The sequence below is a fragment of the Gigantopelta aegis genome, chromosome 8 (assembly GCF_016097555.1).
Source record: "Gigantopelta aegis isolate Gae_Host chromosome 8, Gae_host_genome, whole genome shotgun sequence".
Classification (NCBI taxonomy): domain Eukaryota; kingdom Metazoa; phylum Mollusca; class Gastropoda; order Neomphalida; family Peltospiridae; genus Gigantopelta; species Gigantopelta aegis.
In genome coordinates this window covers 30331631-30346487 of record NC_054706.1, presented here as the reverse complement: position 1 = coordinate 30346487, position 14857 = coordinate 30331631, and the positions used below count along the sequence as shown (strand labels likewise).

The 14857-nt window shown below is 35.5% G+C and overlaps 1 protein-coding gene across 1 annotated transcript in view; it reads right to left on the bottom strand.

The window, feature by feature from the left end:
- LOC121379246 (kinesin-like protein KIF19) overlaps positions 1–14857 on the bottom strand; it is a 66098-nt gene that overhangs the window by 17305 nt on the left and 33936 nt on the right. Inside the window, exons 3-6 of the mRNA XM_041507769.1 lie at positions 7684–7794; positions 3454–3541; positions 2128–2264; positions 1487–1612 (exon numbers count right to left, since the gene is read on the bottom strand). Coding sequence (XP_041363703.1) covers positions 1487–1612; positions 2128–2264; positions 3454–3541; positions 7684–7794 — 462 coding nt within the window. The remainder of the gene's footprint in view (positions 1–1486; positions 1613–2127; positions 2265–3453; positions 3542–7683; positions 7795–14857) is intronic.

Genomic DNA, 14857 nt, shown 5'->3' with positions numbered 1-14857 from the left:
AATTTGAAAAATAATAAAATAAATTACAATAAGTATAAGTGTTAGTCGAAAACCTGTTTAAAGGGACATACCCTAGTTTTTAAACACTAAGGCATATTTTTTACTATTAGAGCCGTTTTTGACAACTGAATTCATACTTTACTTAGATTGTATGGTTTAGATTATCCATTTCCGTACATTCAAAGTGTTTTGGGTCATCCTGGTGTTTTTAATATCATAAAATGCATTTCTCATATTTTTTAAAATGCACATGCGTCTGAGAAGTAACAGTTATGGAGTCGAGTTTTGGTCTATTTTTAGAGGGTATTTCACCATTTCAAAGTCACAGACTAATGTTTCACTCAATTGTAAATTTATCCAAATGTGTTACAGGTTTGTAGACTAACTAAACTCAGTGTTAATTTTCACGGGTTGAAACTAGGGTATGTCCCTTTAACAATTAAGTCACCAATTAAGGCAGATTTTTAGCTCGTATCATAATAAGTGTAAACTGTAAGCTAATACTATTGTGAAACTAAAATTAAATTTTATATCTAGCACAAGTCAACAATTATTAATGAGAGTTAAAAACATTAAATCATGTTAAAAACAAGATATTAAAGCCGCACACCCTAGTTCCATCCAGCGAAAATAAATTATAATTTGGTTAATCTACAAACCTGTAACACACTTAGATCACGTTTTTATCAAATGGAGTGAAAAAGCAGGTTTTATATCGATAAATACCATGGGAATCCCCATGTCCCAATTGCTTGAAATAATTTTGTCGCTCGAAGCACAACAATGCCTACGTCACGACAAATTTCACAGACTTGGGGTGCGTTCCTTTCACCTCTCCTGGACATGTTCCAACTGTTCTGTCCTGGTTGTATCCCCTCTCCAGATATCGTAAGACTTAGCAAAATTATTGGTTTTAAGGGTTTGTAACATTTTGTATTGAGACACTCACTTGTCTGAACTTTATTGTTACTAAAAATTTTCACGAACTGTGAAGAAATATCTCACAAATGAACAACAAGCAAACGACAACAAATCGGATGTTGATTGCGCGAACCGTGCACGAGAAAACAAACCGAACCAAAATGATAACGGTCACGTGGTATACCAACGTCTGTGACGTTTACACAGGAAGATTCCCTCTAAAACTAGATTGGACCTCGCTTGCTTAACGGTTTTTTCTCGAGTGCGCGCGGCATTTTAAGAAATAAAAAAAATGCATTTCGTGGTTTTACAAACATCAGGATTACCAGGATTACCAAAAAGCACTTCAGGTGAATGCAAATGTGTATTCTAAATAATAAAATGTAAGTAAAGTGCAATTTTATTTGTGAAAAAATGGGTTTAATAGCGAAAAACAACGCCGTAATGGTTAACAACTAGCCATAACTAGGGCGAGTCCCTTTAAAAACTTGCAACAGGAACTCATTTTTAATTCTCAGTTTACAAGATCATATTTATTAATTATAAAAAATACCAAATGACCTACTTCTTCGGTTGACCCTGCTGTGACCTCAGACAGCCCTGCAACTTGCACGTTGCCACGGGAATCCTCTCTAAGGTCAAGGATACCAGATGAAGGGTTCAGCAAATCCCTGATCATCTCATTATATATCTGTAAGAAAGATTTAATTAGATATAATCCTGTAATACTTTTAACTAATACAAACAGTTACTTTGCCATCAACAGATATCATCATTTACATATATATCTCACAATTAAGGCAGCATTTTTAACACAAAACATATACAAATTATACTATTTGTAACTGCTGTAGACCCTGCACAAAGGTATTTTTCAAACAGTTCAAAACCAACATGCAAAAAGCAACATCAGAACTACATGTTTAAAACAGTTTCTTCGTGTGGTACTCATGCATTTGTCTCTTACATGGGAATTTGTCCACTGCATTCCAATCACCAGGCAAACTGCTAAATGTTGTTTATTTCACTAAAAATGCATTTGAATGTAACCTGGATTGTAAATAAGATCTAAAAAAGATTCAAAGAATGATACATTACAGAAAAAAGCAAAACCAAATGTTGATGACATGTCCTAAATTGTTAAATAATAAAACTAAACTACAGACCACAGCTTCAAGGTTATGTGAAACATTCTGTTTGTCTTACCTCAAGATAGGCCATGGTAACTTTGTAAGTCATCTCTCCACTGGTCTTGTCCATCTCGAGAAACAAGTCATTAAGAGTTCGAACCATGATGCCTGGTTGTGAGTCTGTACCCAACATGGTGTAGGTTTTCCCAGCACCTAACAGAATAAGAAATAAAAGATGATTTCTCCTGTAACTAAGATCTTGTGAGATTGCAATGTCCCTATACTCTCAAAATACAAGGCACAGTTCAAACAATTTCATTTAAATGTTATTTGGTTTACGCTTCAATCAAATTATTATTTAGGTGTATATATATACACGTTTGTATGTATATGTATGCATGTCCATTTGTGTGTGTGTGTGTGTGTGCATGTGCCTGCATGTGTGCATGCATGTGTGTTTGTGTGGGTGTGTGTGCATGCATGTGTGCAAGTGTGCGTGCATGTGTGTTTGTGTGATTAGTAGATATCTTAGTAGATATCGCTGCCTACTTTTCTCTAACAGCAACCAGCTTTGAAAGAAAAACACCCTGGATGTGTGAATTGTTTTGCAGAAAGTCTTTTTTTAAACTTTAAAAAAAAAAGAGCAGCTGTATGTAAACAAGATTACCCTCTTGCATGCAACTAAATCAAATAATTCAGACAGGTAGATGTGTATTTAACTATATATCTCACTGTTAAATTTTAAAGGAACGAAAAGAAGAAGACGACGACCGTTAAATTCAGTTGAGGGGTTGGGGATTACTGCTTTTCAAGTTAAGAAAAGCAAGTATTGTTTCCCATGTTAACTATATGTTCTTTTGTTGCTATTGTAAAAAAAAAAGTAGTTTGTTTTATTTAACGACGCCACTAGAGCACATTGATTTTTTTATCTTATCATCATCTATTGGACGTCAAACATATGGTCATTCTGACACTGTTTTTTTTAGAGGAAACCCGCTGTCACCACATAGGCTACTCTTTTATGACAGGCAGCAAGGGATCTTTTATTTGCTCTTCCCACAGGCAGGATAGCACAAACCATGGCCTTTGTTGAACCAGTTATGGATCGCTGGTCGGGGCAAGTGGTTTACACCTACCCACTGAGCTTTGTGGAGCACTCACTCAGGGTTTGGAGTCGGTATCTGGATTAAAAATCCCATGCCTCGACTAGGATCCGAACCCAGTACCTATCAGCCTGTAGACCGATGGCCTAACCACGACGACACCGAGGCCGGTTTTGTTGCTATTGATTCACATAAAACTGAAATAGATTTCCTGTAAAACTATCATAACTTCAGTTAACCCGTAATACTGATTTATTAATAGCTAACAGCTTTCACTGTCTGTGCAGGGTTATACGTACCAGTCGCCCCATAAGCAAACACAGTGGCATTATAACCTGTGATGACATTTGGGATGAGGAATTTTGTAGTCGCTTTGTAGACACTTTCCTGTAATGGACAAGTAATTAATAAGATACAGTTTTGTTTGTGCACAAGAACAAATCTCTCTCATTAACCTTTGTACAAATATCAGTTTTAATAGGCTATAAATACTAGTGTTGGGAATTGATTGTCATTTCATTATTGATCATAGGTTATAATTAGTTGGCAACAACCGGTCCACTTTCGATTACACAATCAGTTCAAATTATATGAATTTAACAATCGTTTGGATTATAAGGACCTACTGTCATGTACACCGGGATCTAGATCCTATAAATAGCTAATTTTAACTTTACAAACCATTTAATATCTTTTTTTCTTTATGTACACATGAAAATAAACACCAAACCCAACATATTTACACCATTCCATCATCTAAACTGAAGGAAATTAAATTTACAGTTAACTTTTCCCCATACAATCGATTATGGACTTTTATAATCGATCATCACATCGCTAAAGCCAAAACTATCAATTTTCAATTATAATCGACACTTGCATGGAACGTCATTAATAAATACTAATATATCTACTTGTATGTTAACCATTTGAAAAATTCATTATTTAAACTTGTCAAAACAAGCCAACAACCATTGCATTTTATGACGCAAGAAAAATTTAAATTTACGTAACCATGTTAACTGTTAATTTGTCTTTCTAATACATGTAATTTGGAAGTTGTGCAAACAGCATGCAAATGGAACAATTACATGAACATTTGTACCTTGATTTCAGATTGATGATTGCATTCTGTAGACTGGTTGCTAAATATCATTTATTTGCATTATTAAAATTTGCTCACAAATAACAAAATACCTAGTACTAGCTATACCAAAACAAAAAAGAATTGTGCTCATGGTTTTGCAGACTTTGTCATTTACGGAGAGCTATCACTGTTGCTCCCCACACTTCCCTGCATGAGAGTAATTTAAAGGGACATTCCTGAGCTTGCTGCAATTTTTAAGATGTTATCGACTAACAGACTTTTTAACGATTGTAATTACATATCAAATATATTTTTCTGCATAATATATTAGTGGCTGTATATTAAACATGTTTCTGATTGTTCTAATATTTGTACTAGGTTAAATTTCATTTTATTTCCTAAAATAAAAAAAATTCATACGTACGCAATTATTTGAAGACAAAATCCAGTTTGGGCTTCTTACAAATATTAAGATGACCAGAAACACATTAAATATACAGACACTGATATTCTAAACAAGAAAATATATTTAATATATAAGTTTAGTAGTAGAAATATTTTATTAGTCGGAAACATCTTACAATGTAGCAAACTCAGGAATTAATGTCCCTTTTAAAGGACTAAAAAAAAATAATCTCAGTATGGCAATTATGGCTCCCAATAATCTAAGTTACAAGATCCATTCAATACCTTAAATTTGCAGAACTGTAAGCCAAAAAGGTTATAAATGGAGTTCCACCCATCAAACATGCACGTCTACTTTGACAAATCTTCTACATTTAAACATGACGGACACTGGTAATCATAACCAATTAAAAAACCATAACAACATAATACAACATCAGAGAAACCATTTTCTCTTGACGTTTATAATGTACCCCCCACTGCGTTTAATTTTCTATGGTTGTTTTTACAGGCAATATAAACACACTGTGTGTGGCCATAACAAGAGGTGGGAAGAAACTTGACGTTGATTAGAAAATGACGTCACCATGCAGTCAGTGTCATGTTGTTAGTGGTGTTTTCCTGCAGTGATTTAGGAACAGTTAATTTGAAAGGTTAATTTTATAATAAAGTAAAGTTATAACCAGACCAAAAAAAATTTAAGCCAATTTGTAGAAATAATCTGGAGATGACATTACGTATGTTTTCATTTCCAATAAAGGCTATTTTAATTTTATAATAATGTTTGAGAAAAGCCTGCATTAAAATTGCTTTTGGGCTAACATGAAAAATAATTAAGACTTAACTCTCTTGAAACGTGGCATAGTGTGTATGATTTTTCTCTTGAATAATGACATAATTTGTTTAATTTCCCCCATCTACTCTATAGGGCACGTACTGAAAACATTAAAATGACATCACATATAAGGCGTCTTAGTTTTCAAATAAAATAGATTTAAACCAGACAGGTCATAGTTCATAATTTTATTATAAAGTTAACCTTCGAGAATAAATGTAGGTCTCACCATAACAATATTTATAAAGAAAAGGATAAACAAAATATATTTTATGAATTAACGTAACTGATCCCTTCACCTATTTGCTGACATCTTCCAATTAATGCCTATAGCTATGAATATTTTTTTACCCAAAACATTTATCATTTAGTATTTGTGTATTGTAAAACATAGCATTTATAAACCACCTATCCCATTATGTTTATATTATGCTACATCACCCGTATTACAAATAACCCACGCATAACAGTTAGTTTTGCTCTAAAATGTACCGCATGGTCTACATAAATATATCATGAACAGTGGTGGATCCAGAAAATCCATTTAGGGGGACCGCATTGACATGAGGCAGAATGCCAAGGGAACAACTTGTTACTTGGATTTCTCCAATGTAAAAAAAAGAAGAAGAAAATTAATATACATGTATAATGAAATTATAACTGACATTGCAAAATTTAGGAGGGCCCCCTAGATCTGCCTCTGATAAATGTATTATTTATAATGCTAATATCTTGCTGAACAAACACAGTGTTCATTTAGTGTTTGTGTTTTGAAAAACAATGCATTACATTTATAAACCACCTATCATGTTATATTTATATTACGTTTGAACCACCCACCCGTATTGCAAAAACAGACATACAAGTTATTTTGCTGTAAAATACACTGGTCTAAAGGCATTTATTGTGAAATGCATTATTTAATGTCCATATCATGTTGAATACACACACACACACGGTACTCAGTTTAGTCACATAGTTTGTATCTGTTGCTTTTCTGCGCTCCAAAATCCTATAGCAACGGCAATTTACACACGAATGTGTCTATCATAAAGCCAGGCCTGTAAAACCAGTTTGACATTCAAAAGGTCGTTTATTACCTGCTAAATCTACCTGTCAAACAAGCAACGGCTGCCTTTCTTCTGTGGCAATCAATAACTTATCACCATACTATTGATCAGCCTATCCGATTCTGCCTGAAGCCGGGATCAGCAGTAACCATATCAGTTGTCAAATATTTATCACATACCAAAGTCTGTTTTGGTAAATCTCATAATTTATTCATCCTCAGAGGCAGAGAAATGACCAGTGGGGCACAGGGAGCATTATAAACAAGATGCTGAGCTATGGCTCGGTCTGATTACTGATGTCAGAATGCTTAGTTCAAGGGCAAATTAGGTGTATTTTCAGGACACATCAATTATTTTTAGGACATAATTAGACTTCAATTACTAGTAATTATCTTGTTTATTGGAAACTAATTCTGTTTTATATATATATTCTTGTGGGTGCAGAAGTTTCGGTTTTTTTTAAATGTAGATGACAAAGCAGATTAGCAGATGACAAATTGGATATGAATTCAAACATATCAGGGTCCCGTTTTATGAAACGATCTTAAGGCCAAGATCACCGTAAGTGCATACGGTAGTTATGCTCTTAAGGTGATCTTGGTACTAAGACTGCTTTGTGAAACAGGACCCAGAACTGCAATACAATTTTGGTAAAAATATCCGTTTCAATACAAACATCGATTCGGAATTCCAAGACAAACATTAGTTTCAAACAACAAATGTTGAAAACACACATCAGTTTAAATACAAAAAGACAAGTTACAACAGAAAATAATACATCACAGATAACTTTAATTCAAATGTCACAATGGTTCATTACAAACATCATAATGTGTACATGAGATGGGGGTTGGGAGTGGGGGTAGGAGGATGGGGTGGGGGCTGCCGTCTCCTTTATAACTAAGGAAATTTGGTATCTTTTAGGGAAAATGCAGAATTTTACCTTTAAAAAATAACACAGCAAATTCCTTCTGTTCCCCTAGCAGTGTTATCCCATATGCTTATGAACATCACAGAATTTCAATGATAACATATTTTAAGTGTTAAATATCTGCCACACCAAACTGTGAAAATTTAAAATTAATTTGTATATAAACCCTATTGTTTGTTTATGAACCCTCATATATTTTACCTGAGAACATGGCCCATCAAAGGTTGTATCAAAGACAAATTGTTTCTCTCTTGACCGATTGGCTCGCAAGATGTCATCAGGGTCGTCAGATGGGTCCAGCAGCACAATCATCTGTAACCAATGAGAAACGAGCTTTCAAAGCAATCATTAAAACACACAAATCTTAAACCAATAAAAAACAAGCTAACAACCAATTATTAAAATAACAATTTGCAGCCAACAAGTTTAAAAGAAGTTATTAAAACACAAGTCTTAAACCAATAAAAAAAACTTAAAGTTAACAACCAGTCATTAAAGAATAACAATTTACAGCCAACACATTTACAAGCAATCATTTTACACAAAGTTTTTAAACCAATAAAAATAAGTTAACCTCCAGTCATTCACGTATAACAATTTGCAGCCAACAAGTTTACATTAAAACAGTAGATAAAAAAAACTTATCATCCAAACACAAAGGCATAACAATTAATATTGCATCCAACAGGTTTGACCGGCCTCGGTGGCATCGTGGTTAGGCCATCGGTCTACAGGCTGGTAGGTACTGGGTTCGGATCCCAGTTGAGGCATGGGATTTTTAATCCAGATATCGACTCCAAACTCTGAGTGAGTGCTTCGCAAGGCTCAATGGGTAGGTGTAAACCACTTGCACTGACCATAACTGGTTCAACAAAGGCCATGGTTTGTGCTATCCTGCCTGTGGGAAGCACAAATAAAAGATCCCTTGCGGCTAATCGGAAAGAGTAACCCATGTAGTTGCGACAGCGGGTTTCCTCTCCAAACCTGTGTGGTCCTTTACCATATGTCTGACACCATATAACCGTAAATAAAATGTGTTGAGTGCGTCATTAAATAAAATATTTCTTTCTTTTTCCAACAGGTTTACACACAACCATTAAAACACAAAAACCTGTAACCAGTGAAAAACAGATTAAAAACCAATCATTAAAACACAAGAATCTGCATCCAATGAAAAACAACTTAACAAAGCAATCATAGATAACATCCATCTAAACCAATGAAAAACTAATTAACAAACAATGATCAGAAGTAAGCAGTATAATGAGCAGCAGGATAGAACACAAAGTCTAATGGAATAAAAGTAAACAATAAAAGTTAATTAATACAGAGGCACACTAAAATGATCACAATCTATATTGAGTGTGGATCCAGATCTAGAAGTTATCACCAGTTGTTTTCCAGAATTTCAGATTTTTCTGTTAAAACCAATGTCGTTATGTTACATTACAGTGTTTGAAATAAGCACTTATAAATTGTCCATTTGCCCTGACAAGTGAAAATCTGCTTTGGACAAGCAAAAAGTACCTCAGTGGTTGTCCAATTGACAAATAAAAATGTTAAATTTTGAGCAATCAAAAACATCGTCCTTGTACTTGAATAAAATAAATCATATATTTGAACAATTACGGTAAGTGAAAATATTGAATAACAAGTACATGTAGATTTCTAGATATATTTGTCCAGTGGTCTAGTGAACATTAATTTCTACTTATTTCTATCACTGCATTATGAACAGCTTCTTCTCAGAACTGCATGTCTTCAGACATCTTACTCCCCACCGTCAGTGGGCCCATTGAGCTATTTCTCGTTCCAGCCAGTACACCACGACTGGTACATCAAAGGCTGTGGTATGTATTATCCTGTCTGTGGGATGGTGCATATAAAAGATCCCTTGCTGTTAATTGAAAAGAGTAGACCATGAAGTGGCAACATCGCGTTTCCTCTCTCAATATCTGTGTGGTCCTTAACCATATGTCTGACGCCATATAACCGTAAATAAAATGTGTTGAGTGCATCATTAAATAAAACATTTCCTTCCTTCCTTCCTTCTTCTTACCCCCGCACATGTGTACCTTGAATGCTTGGCTTTCCATTAATCAATGACCTTAACAATTTTACACACACACACCCAATATTAAAACTTTCTGGGTCTACCACTGTATGTACCTTAATTACAAAATTGTAATCTATAAAGCTCTGACACCCAAACTTTTATTTCATACTGCATATATAGCAGCTGGAAATTCCACTGAGACGAACACAAAGAAACCCACCAAAAAATATCCTACCTACCCAAATTATTTATCAGCACACTTAAGTTTTAATTGCTTATTTCTCATGTTTAAATCCTTTTGATCCAGTGTTGTCGCTGTTTTAATATTAGGTTTGTTATACATGCATCAGTTGGGAATCAATAATCATTTTTTTAAATTCTTTTTTATCTGCCAAAATAAATAGCAAATTTTAAAATGTATTCTCGTGTAATAATAATAAAGTGTGTCTGAAGAATAAAATGATTTAATGCTACATGTATGTAAAGTTGCCTAGTTCTGTTGACAAGCACAAAAATGTCAGTTAAAACTAATTTTTCATTCAATAATATGGTGATGTCAATGTACAATGTATTTGTATTCTGTTGAATCTTAAATTTGACAACACACCAGCACATACAACCAGTGTGGCAAAATGTATCTGGCACCTCATATGAATCCAATACTCTAATACTGAACCAACAGGGAAATCACCACTATGTGAAGCTATAGTGGATTGAATTAATATTTAACAACCAGCCAGCACAAAACAAAAAACATTAATCATGGTGCATCAAACAAAGGTATATGAATGACAGAATGAATAATGTAATATTGAGTAGCCTAGCTGGAGCACTTTTTTACAAAGACGATATATATACTACCAGTACATTAATTATGTAAAATTTAATTTATTAGAAAGCAATTACAAAACAAAGGACAAGGTTACACACACAAGAGTTATTGCCATGATTTAATCACCTCTTAAAAGCACTGCTGGGAGGTCTTTTTTAAACTATTGTATTTGTTTACCAGGTCATAGATTACGGGTAATTGTTTTTAAAATACTAAATATAGATTTATTTCATGATAAACGGATTATCATACATATATATCTGTACAAAACTAGGGTCCTAATTCACTAGACTCTCACAACTGTGTCATGTCACAGTGCAATGTAAAAAAACCCAAAAACATGCAAGGATGATATGATGTTGCTTAAGCGAGCTTAAGAGAGCTTTGTGACTTGGGCCTCAGGGGCTTAATTCACAACGGTCTCTTAGGTTCTGCTAGACAACAAAGCATCCTCTTTGCAAGTCTTTTAGCATTGCACTGCGAGTTCCAGTTCCAATATTTATTTACATGCTCCTATACCACTAGGGTTTCAAGCATGTCCGTCCCGGGCCCGTTCTCTGGATAGCCAGTGAACTGGTCCGGGACAGAAATATAAGGGATAATTTTGAACTTTATAACCAAAATAAAATATATATGGGACTTTAAATAATTATTGTGTGCCATCCTAATATATATTTTAAACCTATACTTTATTTAAAAATTTGGTCGCATTTTGGATCAGGTGGTCTAATTTAAATTCCATAATTTATTAGAATTAACCCTAATGGAGGAGGAAGGGGAGGTTGGTAGGAAAGGTTGGGCTCCTGTCTCAGGAATTATTTAGTGGGTTGAAGGAGGTGCAGCACTGGTATTGGTAACCTTGGTGTTACCAGCTGGAGGACTGCCAAGGAGTGTGTGTGTGTGTGGGGGGGGGGGGGGGGGGTGGCAGCCCTGCACTATGAGATCACAAAGTTGCAAGAGTTTAGTGAATTAGGCCCCAGCTCTGCATTAATTCAGCTACCTGATGACATATAACCGTAAACAAAATGTGTTGAGTGCGTCGTTAAATATTTCTAATTCAACTACAGTGAGCTAGCAAGGCTAATGTTTAATGCTAAAGTTTGCAAACTATTTCAGTTGGTTCTCAGTGTTGTCATTGTGACAGTAAATCAGATCTCGTCATCAAATACATGGTGGGGAGTGATTAAAAGTTTGTTTTGTTTAACGACACCACTAAAGCATATTGATTTATTAATCACTGGCTATTGGATGTCAAACATTTGGTAATTTTGACATATAGTCTTAGAGATGAAACCCGTTACATTTTTTCATTAGTAGCAAGGGATCTTTTATATGCACCATCCCACAAACAGGATAGCACATACCACAGCCTTTGATATACCAGCTGTGGTGCACTGGCTGGAATGAGAAACAACCTAATGGGCCCACCGACAGGGGTCGATCCTAGACTGACCGTGTATCAAGCAGAAGCTTTACCACTGGGCCACGTCCTGCCCCAGGAACTGATTAATGGCTCCCCTACTATAGATTATAGGAAGCCATTTAAGATATTTCCATACCAAGCATTGATATTTAATCCTTTTGCAATATTTTGTTTTTAAATTCGCATTCTAAGGAAAGCTAAAAATTACTCTTCTTGAACTTAACTCAGGAGAGTGATGGGGAACAAGAGTGATTGCTCCCCTTACACAGCGAAGAAAGGAAAGAAATGTTTTATTTAATGACGTACTCAACACATTTTTATTGACGGTCATATGATACTGAGAGAGGAAACCCGCTCTCGTCATTTCATGGGCTACTCTTTTCCATTAGCAATAAGGGATCTTTTATATGCACCATCCCACAGACAGGATAACACATACCACGGCCTGTGATATACCAATCGTGGTGCACTGGCTGGAACGAGAAATGGCCCAATGGGCCCACTGACGGGGATCGATCCGAAACTAACCGCACACCAAGCGTACGCTTTACCGCTGGGCTATGTCCCACCCCTAACACAGTGAGGTCTGGTACATACCACAGCCTTTGATGTATCAACTGTGCAACACTTGTCATGAAAAATTTACCCAATGGGTCCCCTGAGCTTGTTTCATGCTGTGATGCGCTTAAAAAAATTTCTCGACATTTTTTATAACATGCTTGTTCAGTTATATCAAATAAAACAGTTAAAATTTTTTTTTTTTTTAAACCCAATAATAATAATAAAATAAAAATTATAAAATCATGTGAACCAGTCTTAATTAATTGACAACTTAATGATCAATAGCTGGTGATTAATTAATCAATGTGCTCCAGTGGTGTCGTTAAACAAAACAAGCTTTAGGTCCCAGCATTATTTTACAAGCTAGTGTCACATTAATGTATGTGTGCATGCACAAATCTCATTTATTTAGAACCTGAACAAATGGCAGAACTCCTGAACAAAAACATTAATTAAGTGAAACGTTAGCAGAAACAATTAATATATTTGCCCCCAGGAACACAGGTGAAGGTGATTTCGCAAGATTACAAATCTAAAGTACCGTAGTCGCTGATTAAAACTGGCTTGGTTGAATCTTAATTGAATAAAAGCATGGAAAGAATAATTATTATTATTACTGGCATTACCAATTAGAAATTACTTTAGAAAACCTGGACTGCCTTCAGCCAGTCAGTTAAAAAAAAGTTTGTTTTGTTTTACGACTCCACAAGATCACATTGACTAATTAACCATTGGCTACTGAATGTCAAACATTTGGTAATTCTGATACAGTCATCAACAAAAGAACCTGCCACATTTTTCTTAATGCAGCAAGGGATCTATCTTTTATATGCACTTTTCCATAGCCAGGAAAGCACATATAAAACGACCTTTGACCAGTTGTGGTGCACTGGTTGGAACAAGAAAAACTCAGCCAGACAGAGCCTGAAAACATTCACTAGACTGGTTTATGAACATGTTAAACCGATTGACAACGTACATCAGGAACCAATTCAAGTAGTGTGCAAATGTTAGCACTGCTCAAGGGAAGAAATGTTTTATTTAACGACGCACTCAACACATTTTATTTACGGTTATATGGCATCAAACATATGGTTAAGGACCACACAGATATTGAGAGAGGAAATCTCCTGTCGCCACTCAAAGGATCTTTTATATGCACAATCCCACAGACAGGGTAGTACATACCACGACCTTTGCCGTTGTGCACTGGCTGGAATGAAAAATAGCCCAATGGACCCACCGACGGGGATCGATTCCACACTGACTGCACATCGAGCGAGCGTCTTACTACTGGGCTATGTCCAGCCCCCAAGCACTGCTTACTTTTGCTGAATGTATGCATGGCCAGAGTCACGTTTTGTACACGTTAAAGTACATGTAGTGTGTTTATCAGGAAATAAATCCATATTCTTGACTGTATTTGGTTAATGATTTATTACAATTTCAAACCTATCTGACTCAGGTGGCTTGATTCATCCTCTAGGTCTTTTCTTTTTTTATTCTGATTATATAAATAAAATTTATGTTTTCCTCTTTCTTCGTTACCAACACTGCTATATATTTATAAACAAGCAACAATTCCCTATTAGGGCTCCAGGAGGGCACCCCTCACGATTTGCGATGAAAATTGGCAGTGCTGCTGCAAAAAAGTTTATTTTGTTTAACACCACTAGGGCACATTGATTTACTAATCATCGGCTATTAGATGTCAAGTGAGCGCTTTACAACTGGACTATGTCCCCTACACACACCCCACCCCCCTGCTGTTGCAAAAAGCTAGCTGTTACCCTACAAAATTAATCTGTAACAGTATTTTTATTATTATCAGGTATTTACTTTATTATTTGTACTAAATTGCGACTGCAAGGTGATCAGAAAAAAACTGCAAGATGATCAGAAAAAAACCTATGTAGTGTTTTCTAGCCAGTCTCCTGCATATTTATACATGAATATGTCTCACTTTTAAGAAGTGGAAGATTACTAGAAAATAATCACATCTGACAGCAGTTGTGTCCCCTATTAAATGAAGGAAGGAAATGTTTTATTTAACGACACACTCAACACATTTTATTTATGGTTATATGGCATCAGACATATGGTTAAGGACCACACAGATATTGAAGGAGGAAACCCGCTGTCGCCACTTCATGAGCTTGGCAGCAAGGGATCTTTTATATGCACCATCCCATAGACAGGATTGCACATACCACGGCATTTGATGTACCAGTCGTGGTGCACTGGCTGAAGCAAGAAATAGTCCAACGGGCCCACCGACGGGGATCGATCCCAAACGCGCATCAAGCGAGCACTTTATCACTGGGCTACATCTCGCCCCCCCCCCCCCCTATTAAATGAGGTCATGTCCCTTTGAGTTAAATTTAAGTAAAGAGATGCTGTATGTTTTTTTGTTTGTTAGTGGTTTGTTTGTTTTGTTGTTTGGGATTTTTTCTTTGGTTTTTATGTTTGTTTTTGTTCGTTTGGAATAGGTGTATTTTTTTCT